Below are 15,209 nucleotides of genomic sequence, written 5' to 3'. Positions count from 1 at the left end.
GAGTTTATCTCCTTTATTTTCTTTATGTATTGTTACTGTGTGTGTGTGTGTGTGTGTGTGTGTGTGTGTGTGTGTGTGTGTGTGTGTGTGTGTGTGTGTGTGTGTAAGTGGACCACATAGCATCTTTCCCAGGGTTTAGAGCCATTTCTGTTTGTACTCATAGGAGGTCTTTTTCTACCCTGAAGTTCTTTCTAGGCTTCTTGGATCTTTAAGCACAAATTGCAATGTCAGCTATATTCCATAATAATGGTTGGGTACTTGAGCTGCTCCAGGTCCTATTTTTATACTGGGCACACAGAAATGCAAAAGATCTATGAAGTCAGAAAGGAAAAACAGAGCTGTGATAGACAAAACCAGTGGGCTGGGATTTGTGCAGATCAAAGAAACATGCGTGAGTTCAGGAAGTCAGGAGGCATGACCAAGAACAGGTAGGAACAGATAGCATCTATTGTGCAGGTATTGATCCAACAGTGGGAGCCCACCAGATGGCCACCAGGGGTGAAGCAGAGATAGCATTACAGCTTCCCCAGTGCAGAGCAGGTAGCTTGACTTGCTCAAGGACATACCCTCAGAGAGCTCAGGGAGGTTGCAGTGGAGCACTAACAGTCAGAGGACAGCATGGTGGCCCATGCTACTCCTCCAATGAGAGCCAAGTTGGCCAGGAGCATCAGGTAACCATCGCCCAAGCCATGGTGCCCACAGGCATTGAGAGAGCGATGCAGGCCTGGCGTAGTGGCTCCCCCTGCTGGGCCGAAGCAGAATCGCCCAACACATGGGTTTCATATCCGTTTCCCCAAGCCCATTCGAAGGACTGCATTGCAGCAGGTCCGAGTGAACCCCGAAGAACTTGCATTGCATTTCCGTGGTCCCCCAGACATTCCTGCTATCGGCACTCAACAGCTCAAAGGGTGAGCTCTGATAGAGATTCCCAATGCTCTGATCTAGTCCTCTGCTGGCCTGGCCAGTCTTTTATTTGTTTACATTCGTTTTTATTATTATTAAGGTGTTGTAGGGAGGGGCTACCAGTTCATAAGCCAGGTAGTAATTACATTTCTTTCTTTTTTTTGGACAATGTCACCCTTTCCTTCACTTGCCCTCAGTTTCCTGCTTCCATCCCTATCCATAAGTTGCATAGTTCATTTTTCCATAAAGTGTCTCCTGAATACCATGATTGCATTTGCTTGGGCTGGGAAGATGGCTCAGTGGTAGAGCGCTTGCCTTGCATTTGCTTACTCTTCTGGCCTCCCTTTCTGTACCTCTCTTTGACCCCCCCTAAAAAGACAAAAAATAAAAACAACCCAAAGCAAAAATAAGCAGCAGCAGCACCACCACCACCACCACCATCATCAACAACAAAAACCCATGTTTCCATTTCTTAGGATTTGTTTTGATAAATAGTATTTTCTTTTCCTTTTTCCTTTCCTTTCCTTTCTTTCTTTCTTTTTTTTTTTTTTTTTGAAAGTACTAAACTCATGGCCTGGGTGCTGTCCCTGAGCTTCTTTTGCTCAAGGCTAGTGCTGTACCACTTAAGCCATAGCACTACTTCTAGCTTTTTCGGAGTAGTTTATTGGAGAAAAGAGTCTCATGGACTTTTCTGCCCGGGCTGGCTTTGACCCACAATCCTCAAATCTCAGCCTCTTGAGTAGCTAGGATTATAGGCATGAGCCACTGGTGCCTAGCAATTAATAGCATTTTAAATGGTCAGAGGCGTTAGGCTGCTAGGTTCCTCCTCTAGGCATATACTCCTTTAGTCTGACTGCTTATGTGTGAATCTGACTAGACTTTTGCATAGGGACTTGGAAGATGTGTTTGCATGTGGTCAAAGATGGATATAGAACAGGAATTGAAAAGAGCTGACCCATAAGAGGTCTAGGTTCAAGTCTTGACCCTGCCATATGCAAACTGTGTGTACATAGGAGTGAGCTCATGTGTGCCTTTGTTCCTCTTAATGTGCGAGGAAACTCACAGCGCCTCCTACCCCCATCCCGGGTCTGTGGTGAAGATTAAATAATGTGTTGGGTGTCAGAGACTTAGAGCAGACTTAACTCCAAGCAGGTGAGTGCGGCTGCTGCTTCTGATAATACTTTTTCTTTAAAATTATATTTTTGTATTGTCTTTAAGTGGTTGTACAGAGCAGTTTACCTCTCAACAAATCAGATTATGAATACAATGCCCCTTGATCGAAGTTACTCCTTTCATCTTCCCAGTTCCTTCTTAACCCCTCCTCTCCCTTCCCCATCTCTCCCCTTTTCTCCCCTTCCCACCCTCCCCTCAGTTTTCTTAATTTGGTAGGATGTGCGTTGAATATCATGACTGCATCCTCCTTGCCCCTTTCTCTCTTCATGTGTCCACCCCTCTCCTCAGTATTATTATTTTTATTGTTACCAGGAGTGGGGGTGGGGAACTCTGACCTCTTTCCCTAAGTGTCCACCTGCTGCCAGAGCAGGAAGTGGAGCGGTCATCTGAGATCACTTCCTTGGGACTCTGGGTCCCTTCAGTGAAGCCACTGTGCTAATGGACTATGCAGTGAGCAAGAGAGGGCATCGCCTTGCTGGCACGCTCCGCAGAGGGTGGCCATGGCTGCTGGGGTGTGCACGGGGGTTGTGGGTGAGAGAGGTCAGCCAGACCAACTGTAGCAACCTCTTCCTGGGCCTTCATCCTGACCCTGTCTCCGCAGTGGAGCCGACTTGCTGGCTGTCAATTCCGACGGGAATATGCCCTATGACCTCTGCGAGGATGAGACCACCCTGGATGTCATCGAGACCTGCATGGCCTACCAAGGTAAGGAGGGCAGCAGGCTCTATAGTAGGCACATGGCAGCGTCGGTGAGTGAACACATTTGCCAGCTACGTGCCCGGCTCCCCACGCCCAGTCCTCAGTAAATGGAACGGGTCCTCATCATGAGTGCTATGTGTGCGATTAACGAGATAAAACACATGACAGGACCCTGGAAAACGTGCCGTGCAAAAGGAAGGCATTGTTCTTCTCCCCTCACCCCCCACCCACACACGTGGGCACACGCGGGTGGCCTCAGCTGGCCTTGTCTCCCCATTGTCAATTCAATTCAATAAACATTCACCATAAAACCCTGTCCCCATTTGGGAAAATAATGTTAAAAAAAAAGAAAAACAAGAACATTTGTGAGTGCTGATTTGTGCCAGGCACCAAGCTGGCTGTCAGGGGCCCAGATAAACAAGGTGTGGGCTGTTCTGGGCTCACAGTGAATTCTCAGAAGAGGAAAGATGGGGAGCCATGGGAGATGTGGGTACTGCCTGCCCTGGCACCCAGCATGCCTGGCAGGGGGAGACCACCCCGAGATTAAAGGGGACTCCAAACCAGACCTTCAGCTGCAACTCAAGGTCCTGCCCCAGCCTTGCCTTGAGCTGCTTCTCAGTTCTCTGCAGTCCCATTTGGTCCTGGTACCTAAGGCTTTTGTTACCCATCTCCTGCAGAGATTCTTAACAATTTTCATGGCAGCCTTAGGAATCTATGGACTTTGGATCATGTTCGGCAAATTGCATCCCAACATAGCTAGGTAGCAAAGTATTTTAACATGTATGAGATAGGGAACATGATTAATTCATTCAATGATAAGGTGACCAAATGGGGAAATACCTGGACTTTCTGTTGGTGATAAACTCATAGGCATGGCTAATAGTACTGAGGATTTTATTTAAATTTGAATGGTAGGAAATACTAAATTTCATTTAAGGGCTAGTCAAAATGTATCATTTTCTTTTTTTCCTTTTTAATATATTTTTATGGTAAAAAAAACTGTACAGAGGGGGTACCGTTACATGAGTAAGGTAATGAGTGCATTTCCTATTGAACATTGTTACCTCCTCCTTTGTTTTTCCCCTACCATCCCTGTCCTTCCCACCTCCCCAACTCTCCCCTCCCCAAAGTTGTAAAGTTCCTTTTCAACATACTGTTTTGTGCATTTCACTGTTACACCATTGTAACAATGTATCCTTATTTAAGCATTTTGTTATTCCCTTCCCCTCCCCAAATTATAAAAATGTATATACCAGATGCAGGGCACGGGAATCAAATACAGTGAAAAGCAGGGGTTATACCATGATATATACCATATACAAAAGGAACAAAAAGATCACATAGTGCATTATAAATACATTAAAAACAATAGCAAGCAAGAAAAAAACCACTTGTGTCCTTGTCTTGGAGATCGTTGTGCTTAACATCATCTTATATGGTCATATGTACACAGCTTTTTACCTTTTTTGCTTGTCCTAGACATATACTAGTTATTGCAAATAAGAGAAACCATGGGACTTATGTTTCTTTAGGCCTGGCTTACTTCACTTATATAATTTTTTTCCAAGTCTTTCCATTTTCTAACAAATGGGGTGATGTCATTCTTTCAGATGGAGGCATAGAATTCCATTGTATATATGTATGTATCACATTTTCTTGATCCTGTTTTTCCTTTTAAATGTATAGACTTCCCCTGAATTCTCTCCAAGGGCACTTGCTGTAATGTTTCCTTTCACAGAGTATGTTACTTTCCTCTTAAACATCATTAGTAGCTAGGGATTGGTAGCAAATGCTTGTAATCTTAGCTTTTCGGGAGATCAATATCTGAAGATTGCAGCTCAAAGACAGTTTGGGCAGACTCTTTTTGCAAGGGACTCTCACCTTCAATTAACGAGTAAAAAAGTTGGACTGGATGTCTGGAGCAAGTGGTAAAGTGCCAGCCATGAGCTTAAAAGCCAAGCAAGAGTGTAAGGCCTTGAGTTCAAGTCCTGATACTGGTGTGTATGTGTACCCATACCCACACCCACACCCACACCCACACCTCCCCCCCTCCACAATACCATTACTAGCTGCCCATAAAAGTTTCACTTTTCAGTCAGGAATTCAGGCTATGAGATGTCCCTTTGGGCCCCTTCCTTCCAGCTACTCAACTCTCTACCTGAAAGGAATAGCACCCTTAATTCAGTCATTTCTGCAACACAAATGTAATGCATATTGTGATCCCAGTCATGGATAAGACAGAGGAAAGTGAGGGAGACGTGGGTCAGACAGAGTGGCTAGCAAAGCCTGCGGGTGGGGGGACCTGCATGAACATGAGCAGAACGGTATTGGCACAGCTGGAGCTGGGTGGGAAGATGGTCAGAGGTCCTCCAGGTAGATGAATAATAAGGGGCTTATGTCAGTACACCGGGTATTGGATGACCTTTGTGCTGTGGGTCAACACGGTGGGCCTGGAGAAAATTATTTATGGGAATGTCTGTGTGCCCTGTGCCTAGCAGACCCTCGGGGAGCAGGAGCAGTGTGACTGTCCCTCCATCCACCCTCTCTTCCTTGTGACTCGGGCCTGAGGATGTTGAGTGCACCCTCTCTTTTTTCCCAATGCAGGCATCACCCAAGATAAAATCAATGAGATGCGAGCAGCACCCGAGCAACAGATGATTTCAGACATCCACTGTATGATTGCGGCAGGCCAGGATCTTGACTGGATAGATGCCCAGGGTGCCACATTGGTGAGCAGATGGGGCCAGTGCCAGGGCTAAGACTGTCTAGGGTCAACTTGAACCAGGGGCCAAACCTCTCCACTTGGGCTTGTTATGACACTGAGCCTCCTCCAGATCCTTGGTGCCCCTCCAGGGTTGCCCTTGGAATATGGAAGTGATCAGGCTCCTAGATAGGAGCCTCAGCCCAGCTGACTCAGTCTCTCAAGTGCTGGGATTACAGGTGTGCACCACCATGCCCAGCAAGGAAGGCATGCCAAAGGATTTGGAGACATAGTTTTTATACCATCCTTGTGGAACCCCTGGGACAACAGGAGAAGAAAATCCATCTCTGCCTTCCTTTTTTTTTGGTCAGTCATGGGGCTTGAACTTTGGGCTTGGGCGCTGTCCCTGAGCTCTTCAGCTCAGGGCTAGCACTCTACCACTTGAGCCACAGTACCACTTCCAGTTTTCTGGTGGTTTATTGGAGATAAGAGTCTCACAGACTTTCCTGCCTGGGCTGGCTTTGAACAGTGATCCTCAGATCTCAGCCTCCTGAGTAGCTAGGATTACAGGCATGAGATACTTGTGCCCAGCAAAACATTGCCTTTTTTGTTTGTTTATTTGTTTGCTGGTCCTGGGGCTTTAACTTGGGGCCTGGTCTCTGTCCCTGAGCCTCTCTATGCTCAAGGCTAGCGCTCTACCACTTGAGCCACAGCACCACTTCTAGCCTTTCCTGTTTATGTGGTACTGAAGAATCGAAGCCAGGGCTTCAAGCACTCTACCACTAAGCCACATTCCCAGCCCCCTCTGCCTTCCCTTCAAGGTCCACATTTCAGAGTTAATAACCCTTTATACTATGGCTGGTGTCTCCACCTCACTTCATTCCATCCTCCTGGTCCCAAGAACAGTCTAGGACTTGAAAGTGGGAGAAGATCATGCAGCTATTGGGACCAGCCCCCTAGGGAAGGTTCACTTTTTCTTATCTCTTCCAGCTGCACATAGCAGGAGCCAATGGATACCTGCGGGCAGCAGAACTCCTCCTGGACCACGGCGTGCGTGTGGATGTGAAGGACTGGGACGGATGGGAGCCTTTGCATGCAGCAGCCTTCTGGGGACAGGTATGTCCCACCCACAGGGTCGCACAGGGTCCACCTGTGTCATTTGGACTGGCAGTTAGCTCAAAGTCTGTTCAGGGTGTTGACTCCAGCAAGTACATGGGAGTATGAAAAGGCTCAAGGAGTCTGCTAAAACATTTGGCTAGTTGTGTTCTAACAGGATGATGATTACATTTTCCAACTTATAGCCAGGCTTTGGTGACTCACACCTGTAATCCTAGCTACTCAGGAGGCTGAGATCTGAGGATGACAGTTGGTAGGAAAGTCCATGAGACTCTTATCTCCAATTAGCCACCAGAAAACTGGAAGTGGATCTGTGGTAGAGTGCTAGCCTTGAGCAAAAGAAGCTCAGGGATAGCACCCAGGCCCTGAGTTCAAGACTCATGACTGACAACAACAACAAAAAATTGCCAACTTAGAAAATTCCTAGCATTTCTTCATTTGTTTCCCAGATACGATTATAGCTTCTGTAATCTCTCCTTAAAATATCTGCAGCGGTAGAGTTACAGCTGACCTCTCCTTCTCTTCCTGGGAGTAGAACGTAGCCATGCCAGGGCAGGCGCCAAGCCCATGTGTCTGCCGGTCCCCCACAGCTCCAGGGTGCAGTGCTTTCCGTGGGAATCAGCTGAGTTCCATATTCTTGAGAGTTCTTGGGCTCTCTCCACTTCCTAGGCTCTCTGAGCCTTGGGCAGGGATCATGGGCTTCTTCTTCTCATGTTTCAGATGCAGATGGCAGAGCTGTTGGTATCCCATGGAGCTAGTCTGAGTGCCAGGACCTCCATGGATGAGATGCCAATTGGTAAGCCCAACACAATACTTGGTACACACATCGGTAACTCATCAATTTTCTGATGAGTGGATGGGTTTGTGTATGAATATAGGGTTGTAGAGCGATGGATTGTGGATAGGTAAATAGAAGAATGAGTTAATTAATGGGTGATAGATTCCTGGATTGGTGGATGGGTGGGATTGATGGGGAGATGTGATGATGGATGGATGGATGAACTGTTGTTTAGGCAGAGAACAAATCTATGGATAGAATGACCAAGCCTACAAACAGGGGGATAGGTATATAAAAGGATTAGATAGATCAATGGAGGGTTTTCTCAACTTCTCCTCATTTCTTGTTGAGGTACCTACATGTTTTCCTCAGTGCTTCTCATGTCTTTGGTGACTTGATGGCTCTCCCTGCAATGTTCCCTTGGTCCTACTTGGGAACCTCTGGAATTGAACCCACTCCTAGGATATCTGGTGTTTCCCATTCTCACATTCCTCTAAGGATGGGGTTACAGCCCAGGAAATATGGCTAGTCCTGTTTTCTTCCCTGCCTGTGTATCCCCAGAGAAATGTTTGGAGCTTTTTAGTGGGATGAGGTGGAATAATGGTTCCTCTGGTTCCAAGCATCAGTGTGGATCTCAGGTCCTGCCCTATCCATTCCTCTCTCCCCCCACTCCCCACAACTGACCCTTCTGCCCTTCTAGACCTGTGTGAAGAGGAGGAGTTCAAGGTCCTGCTGCTGGAGCTCAAGCACAAGCACGATGTGATCATGAAGTCCCAGCTGAGGCACAAGTCATCTCTGAGCCGCAGGACATCTAGCACAGGCAGCCGGGGGTGAGTCCTGAGGGAAGCCTGCACGGACCTGCCTGTGACACCTGGGCGCAGCCTCCCAACATCCCCTCTGTCTCCTCAGGAAGGTAGTGCGTCGAGCCAGCCTGTCGGACAGGACCAACCTGTACAGGAAAGAGTATGAGGGAGAGGCCATCTTGTGGCAGCAGCGGAGTGCCTCTGAGGATCAGCGCACGGCCACCTACAACGGCGACATCAGGGAGACCAGGACAGACCAAGAGAATAAGGACCCGGTGAGTGACTCAAGTCCTGCCCCAAGCTCAGCCTCTGATGTAGAGCAAGTCAGGGCCAGCCTTGGCCTGGCCTCTTTATTGAAGACCCTTCGGGGGGAAGTATGTAGCTAGACCGCGGCTTTAAACATCTGGATCCTGTTTGATGGTTGCGACTGGTGTAGTTAATGAGAGGACTTGGGTCTTGTTACATTCAGCAGGGAAGTCGGGGCGGGGGAGGGGGGCTGGTCCTCATTCTTCCAGCAGATCCTGGCCCTAGACTTCCCCAAAGAAAGGCTCAAGTGGACAGTCACCCCAGAAGCTAAGGACCCTAAAACTTTTTTGAGATATACAACAAGATGTTGAGAATGATGTTTTTCAAAAGAAAATCTCGGATGAATTTTTTTTTGGAGAACCTGGGTAGGATGTTTGTAGTTCCCTAAGCAGACTGCCTGGCAGTAGCTGGTGGTTCTGGGGTTGGAAGGGCTTTTCTAATTAAGCATGCATGTTCTTTCCCTGTGGCTTCAAGCTGCATATACACACACACACACACACACACACACACACACACACACACACACACACACACACACACACACACACACACACACACACACACACACACACACACACACACACGCGCGGGCGCGCGCACACACACACACAGGTACACACACAGGCACACACATATCATTGTTATAGATGCTAGAAGTCTAATAATTAAGATGTCAACAAGATTGGTTCCTTCTGAGGGTCCCAAAGGAAATCTGTTCTAGGCCTCCCTTCCTGTTCCTGGTGGTTCAGGTTTCACTTTTGCTAGGTAAGCTCTCGGTCATTTGAGCTTTGAGCCATGCTCCTAGTCCTTTTGTTTGTATTTTGTCCCACTGATTTTGCAGGGATGAACCTCAAACTAGTGGTCTCCCTGCCTCCATCTCCTAAGCAACTATCCCTTGACTTTGAGAGTATGACCACTTCTGGACCTCTCTGTGTGTCTGGCTCACTCTCTCGCTCTCACGCTTACCCTCTCTCTCTCTCTCTCTCTCTCTCTCTCTCTCTCTCTCTCTCTCTCTCTCTCTCTCTCTCTCTCTCTCTCCCTCTCCTCCTTCCCTTTCTCCTTCCCTTCTTCCTTCTTTCCTTCCTTCCTTCTTTCTTTCCTGCTGATTCTGGGGCTTGAACTCAGGGCTGCTGCATTTGCAGCCTTCTAACTACCTGTAGTTCCGGAAGATTCTCTTCCTGGTTGTGCTAGTAAAAGTCTTGGGTTGAATTTCAGTGGATCCAGTGACAACTCACTCATGGACTAATCCATGTTATGAAATATGCTCATTAGCCAGGCCTGGGGGCTGTGGTCCAGACCTGGAGCAAGGATGGGGGAGTGGTCAGCTCTGCCAGACACACAGACTGGAGATGCTCCAGGTAGAGCCAAACACTGCAGATGCTCAGATGGGCGGTACAGATCCAGTCATCAGATGGTGTTGTCCTTCTCCTCCCCAGAACCCCAGGCTGGAGAAGCCCGTGCTACTCTCAGAATTTTCTACTAAGATCTCACGGGGTGAACTGGACGGGCCTGTTGAAAATGGCCTCCGGGCTCCAGTGAGTGCCTACCAGTATGCACTGTCCAATGGAGATGTCTGGAAGATGCATGAGGTACCTGACTACAGCATGGCCTACAGCAACCCGGGGGTGGTCGATGCCACTCCTCCCTGGAGTGGCTACAAGGAGCAGAGCCCCCAGACGCTTCTGGAGCTGAAACGGCAGCGGGCTGCAGCCAAGCTACTCAGCCACCCCTTCCTGAGCACCCACCTGGGCAGCAGCATGGGCAGAGCAGGGGAGAGCAGCAACGAAGGCAAGGCTCCCTTGATCGGAGGCAGAACTTCACCCTACAGCAGCAACGGGACCTCAGTGTATTACACAGTCACCAGTGGAGATCCCCCACTCTTAAAGTTCAAGGCCCCCATGGAAGAGATGGAGGAGAAAGTCCACGGTTGCTGCCGCATCTCCTAGTCTCCCAGTGCTGGAGGAGAGAGATGCTCCGGGGAGGGGTCCCTGGAGTTCAGGCCTGCCCAGCAGCCCTGGCTGGGGAGGCATCAGGGGGCAGGCCAGAAGAGGTGGGCTCTGCTGAGTCCCACCCCTCATCCAGCTTCCTGCAGCATTCCCATTCCCCCTCCTTCCTGCTTCCTGCTGCATTGTCTGCCATCTGAAACATAGCAGCTTGATTCATTCTGCTGTCCAATTGGGGGAGGGTGGGCTTGGGCTCCAGTTCTGTTCTTGGTAAAGGCTTTTGGGGACCAGGACTCCCACGTGTCTCACACACTCACACATACACACACACACACAGAGTCTGTCTACATGTGCAAGAACAACACATCTGAACTCTTTGGGAAGCAGGTGGGGCTGAGACGTGGTGGCCATTTCCCAGAAGGATCCAGGGAAGACTTAGGCTCAGTACTTCTGCTGATATGGGGAAGGTCTGCTGGGCTGAGTCCCACAGTCCTGCTCTGAGTCATGCTAGGGGCCAGCTAGGCTACTATCCACACCTGGCAGGGACAGAAAGTCCTCTCTTGTGTTTGGGAGAGCCACGAATCCACAGGGATTAGATGTGATGGGCACAGGCCTGGTGCCCTGGCCTCACTGAGCGCTGCTTTCCTGCTCCGAATGGCAAGAGCTATGTGACAGCCCAGGGTGGAAAACTAGGCCATTCTACTCCTGAGGAAACCAGAATGGGAGAATCAGGGGTGCATTTAATACAAACGTGTGTGTGTGTGTGTGTGTGTGTGTGTGTGTGTGTGTGTGTGTGTGTGTGTGTGTGTGTGTGTGTGTGTGTGTGTGTGTGTGTGTGTGTGTGTGTGTGTTGGTACTGGGCTTGAAATCAGGGCTTGGACACTGTCCCTGAGCCTTTTTACTCAAGGCTAGTGCTCTACCACTTGAGCCACACCTCCACTTTTAGCTTTTTTTTGTGTGTGGTTAATTGGAGATAAAAGTCTCATAAGTCTCATAGACTTTCCTGGCTAGGCTGGAGATGAAGCACGATCCTCAGACCTCAGCCTCCTGAGTAGCTAGGATTACAGGCATGAGCTACCAGCACCTAGCAAGCTTTGTTGAAGGCTGTGAAGCAACACATGGGAGGCAATGAATTCTTCTCCCAAGAGGGAGTCACTAGTTTTTACTAGCTGGTGTTGGAAAGTGGAAGCTCAGTAGGGAACTTCCGGGAAAGCCTTTTATTCCCCCCAGGGAAAGTGAAGTCATCTCTTAAAGCCTCTGGTCAGAAATGAAAATACCCAGAAGCACCTTGGTCATCTTTGAATATTCGGGCTATTTGGACCTAGTGTGTCTCAGCCAGCGCTGCTCAAACTGAGCCTTCATCATGAGTACATGGGAGCCTGCTACAGCACTACCTTGCCAACCTTAGACATCAGTTCTGTGTGCAGAGTGAATGTTCAGGATCCTGGGCCCAGCCTTGCCTTTTCTGGATGCTTTGGCAAGACAGGTATGCCAGTAGTTTCTGCAGGCCTGGGACTCCCAGCCTGCTTCTGCTGGACTGGTGATGCTGAAGCCTGCAAGTCTTAAGTGCTCAAGCCCAGTGTCTTGTACCTGCATTTAGGAGAATGTGGGGAGGCTGGAGTTGGATCTCAACCCTCTGTTTCCTGGCCCCAGTCTTCCAAAAGCAGGGGAAACAGGACTCCCAGCACCTCACCTTCTCTCATGACCCCTTTGAAATTGTTGTCTTTGCCTCATGCATGGACCAGAGGCTCAGCCAAACTCCTTTGGCATAATTAACAAGGCACAGGTTTGTTCTCTGCTTGGTGTGTCTTTTCTTCATCTTAAAACTACCTCCTTAGAGCTCTGAAGGGCCTCTCACCCCAAGTCCAGATTATGACCTGAGGGAACAGATACGGGTGCCCTTTAACTGCTTCTGTCTGAGCCTGTGAAAATTTCTTCCTAAAAGGCACCTAGCCAGGGGGCTGGGGCTAGGGAAGTAATTCTGGGCCACAGCCCTCATAATAGAGTCTGCCATTTGTCAGTCTCTGTTTCCTACTGTGATTCCCATGGCTCCTGTTACCTGGAGAGGAAGCAGGATCTTCCAGGGCCTGGCCTGATGTTTTACTAGGAGCAGAGTTGTGAGCCAGGGAGTATCTTGGGGGACACCAGGCCACCTCTACCCCAATTCCAGGCTGGTTGTAGTCTAGGGTGGATGGTCACTTCTGGAAACTGAAGACTGGTATAAATGATTCCTCTTGCATCCATGGGCCTTGAGGTGGGCTCTCATCATTTTAGCCTGTGGTTGAAGCAGAGGATGCTCCAGTACACACAGCCCCTTGGTCCCGACAGACACTGAGATCCTTCTGCAGCCAATTAAGCCACGAGATAAGAGTGCTGAGGGCAGCCACATACTCCTCAGGAAACAGCTGATCTGTTTGCTCAGGAGCCAGAGAGGGAAGGCATTTATTGCCCACCTTGAACCATCCAGGACCTTCCCTCTCTCCCCTTCTTCCTGCCTTGTGGGTCATTCTTCTCCAGCCCAAGGGCTGGGAATCTCAGCCATAGGAGCCTCAGCCTTAGATTGTGAACTTGTAGGCTTTTTAGCATCTTGTGTTCTCTGTTAGGGCTTCAAGTCCCCATTCAGGGAGCTTTCCCTACAAGTCTTCTGAGTGGTGAGGGATAAGTCAAGGCACACTCTCCCACAAACAGGCAAGGCTCTCTGCTTTGTTCACTCATGAGATTTACTGAGTGGCTGCCACAGACCAGGCACTATGTTATGCCACAGACCAGGCACTATGTTAGGCTGTGTGGATAAAGGAGAAGCAAGACAGTGAGAATTGCTCCTGATGGTTTTCATTCCTTGGGAGCCACAGACATCCTGCTGCAGCCCCAACCAGTTCCCTTGAGTGACTACATTCTGGTCCAGTCAGTGTCCCTGTGCTTCTCACTCCTGGAATCCTAGCGTGTGAATCTCTTTAGCTGTGAGACAGCTTCACAGTCCACCCCTGGTAATGTTTGCGACTAAGTATAGATGTTGGGTCTTTGGTTCCAGACAAATACAACCCCAGAATCTTCAGGGATAGCTGCCTTTGGGCCAGCATCCCTAGGAGACAGTGTAAGGGCAGGCTGAGGTCAGTGTCTAGAAGAATAAGGAGCCTGCAATTTGCTGCCAAATGCATCTCTGATCCTCAAAGTCATTGTCTCTTGCTCATTTTTGCTGTCACATAGTACTGTCACCCTGTCTGTGGATATGGGGTGGGGGTAGAGAATGGGGGTATAGCAGTTCTCTTTTAACATGGAAGTCTTTCCTTGAGAGTCAGCCTCTCTCCCTGTCAGGTGTGGATCAAAGGACTGAGAGAACTCTGGTGAGGTCAACCAGATGTCCAACTCTTGCAGAGACCCAAGTGTGGTGGTCATTCCTGGCAATTCTCAAAGCAGGTATCCTGTGGCTCACTGTGAGCTTGCTCTGGACCTTGCTTCCCTTGTGCCCACAACAATTGGAAATTGGTGGCTGTCACCAGATTGTGTTTCTGGCCAGTAGCTCAGGGAATAAGAATGAGCCCTAAGCTCAGGTCTGCTGATGACTTCAGGATTCTCCATCAAATAAGCAGCATTAGTAGAACTGCTCTGCACATTCAATCAATTACAGGAGGCTTGGAGAAGTTGATAAGGGTGTGGCTTGTATCCTGGCCCACCACTGTTGGCTGGTTTTACAATAACAAGAGTTTCTTGGTTCTTACTGTCAGACACTGTTTAATCCTGATCTCTCTCCAACTTGCTGTCCCAGAGCAGGATACTGGGGAAATTTCCAGAAGGGCGCTCCTTGCCACATGCCCAGAAGGCCCATATATGACTTTGCTATTTGTAGCCTGGAGAATAGCCTCTCCTCCCCCAGGGCACAAAAAAGCAAAAGGTCATGCATGTGGTCAGTGGCCAGCTCCATTGAGGTGACCCTTTTGGCCAGAAGCCCTAGCCCTCTCCTCCACGGAAGTCTCTTGTTGGCCGGAGGGCCTGCTTCCCGTGGACACTGCAGGTGCCACCATGCGGGGCCTGGCTCTGCACACCCAGGAAAAGTCTGCAGACCCCCAGCCCTCCGCAATAATTCACCAGACCAGAAGCCACTGATGTACAGAGAACATTTAAGAAAAATGTATTTTATGTGAAAAACAAAAAAAGGTTAAAACTCTGTATACTGTATCAGCAGCTTTGTGTAAAAATGGCAATCCAGAGAGTCTAATATATTTAAAACTTTTTTTAAAAAATCCTCATGGATCTTTGATATTGTATTGAAGTAACTTCCAGGTAGCTCCTTGCCATGTGGCTGTTCATGTCCCAGACTGGGTTTGATCACATCCCAAAGGATGCCACCCCCTGGAGTTGCTTCCAGTCGACAAGGCCTGTGATGGAATTGCTGTTAAGAATTTTTAATTAAGGTTATTAAATTCCTTTTAATAACACTCACTAGTCTGATTGTGATTATTGCTATGAGTTCATGTGACCTGGGCTGATTTGAATTTGGGGAGAAGTGATACTGGTGCTGGGGATAGGTGATGCTTGACATCCTTACTCCCTCTCCCCTCCCTCCAGAAAGCTCTCTCAAGAGGCTCCAGAGGTGGAGGGGGATCTGGTGGCTCCTAGATAAAGCTGGTATGTTTTTAGATTGGGAGAAAGTAGAAGCTGATGAATTCAAGGAAAGAAGAGAGGCAGTTGGGAATTTATATCCTATCAAATATTCCTTTCAAAATGACATGAAATCCTGTGATAGCATAGATTTAATCCCTAGGTTTAAATTTTTTTTCCTGACTATA

The 15,209-nt window shown here is 48.6% G+C and overlaps 1 protein-coding gene across 4 annotated transcripts in view; it reads left to right on the top strand.

Annotated features, from left to right (window-relative positions):
* The window catches only part of LOC138816360 (protein phosphatase 1 regulatory inhibitor subunit 16B), a 97,512-nt gene extending 82,650 nt beyond the window's left edge, over positions 1-14,862 (top strand). For all 4 annotated transcript variants that reach the window (XM_070006080.1, XM_070006078.1, XM_070006081.1 and 1 more), the window contains 7 exons: positions 2,678-2,781; positions 5,380-5,504; positions 6,467-6,592; positions 7,313-7,388; positions 8,071-8,200; positions 8,280-8,448; positions 9,916-14,862. In XM_070006080.1, coding sequence (XP_069862181.1) covers positions 2,678-2,781; positions 5,380-5,504; positions 6,467-6,592; positions 7,313-7,388; positions 8,071-8,200; positions 8,280-8,448; positions 9,916-10,425 — 1,240 coding nt within the window. In that variant the 3' untranslated portion in view covers positions 10,426-14,862. The remainder of the gene's footprint in view (positions 1-2,677; positions 2,782-5,379; positions 5,505-6,466; positions 6,593-7,312; positions 7,389-8,070; positions 8,201-8,279; positions 8,449-9,915) is intronic.
* Positions 14,863-15,209: the final 347 nt, after the last annotated feature.

This window comes from Dipodomys merriami, unplaced genomic scaffold (genome assembly GCF_024711535.1).
Source record: "Dipodomys merriami isolate MVZ:Mamm:240054 unplaced genomic scaffold, mDipMer1.0.p SCAF_692, whole genome shotgun sequence".
Classification (NCBI taxonomy): domain Eukaryota; kingdom Metazoa; phylum Chordata; class Mammalia; order Rodentia; family Heteromyidae; genus Dipodomys; species Dipodomys merriami.
Note: the sequence above shows the minus strand (reverse complement) of the source record. Positions and strands in the feature narration are given on the sequence as shown.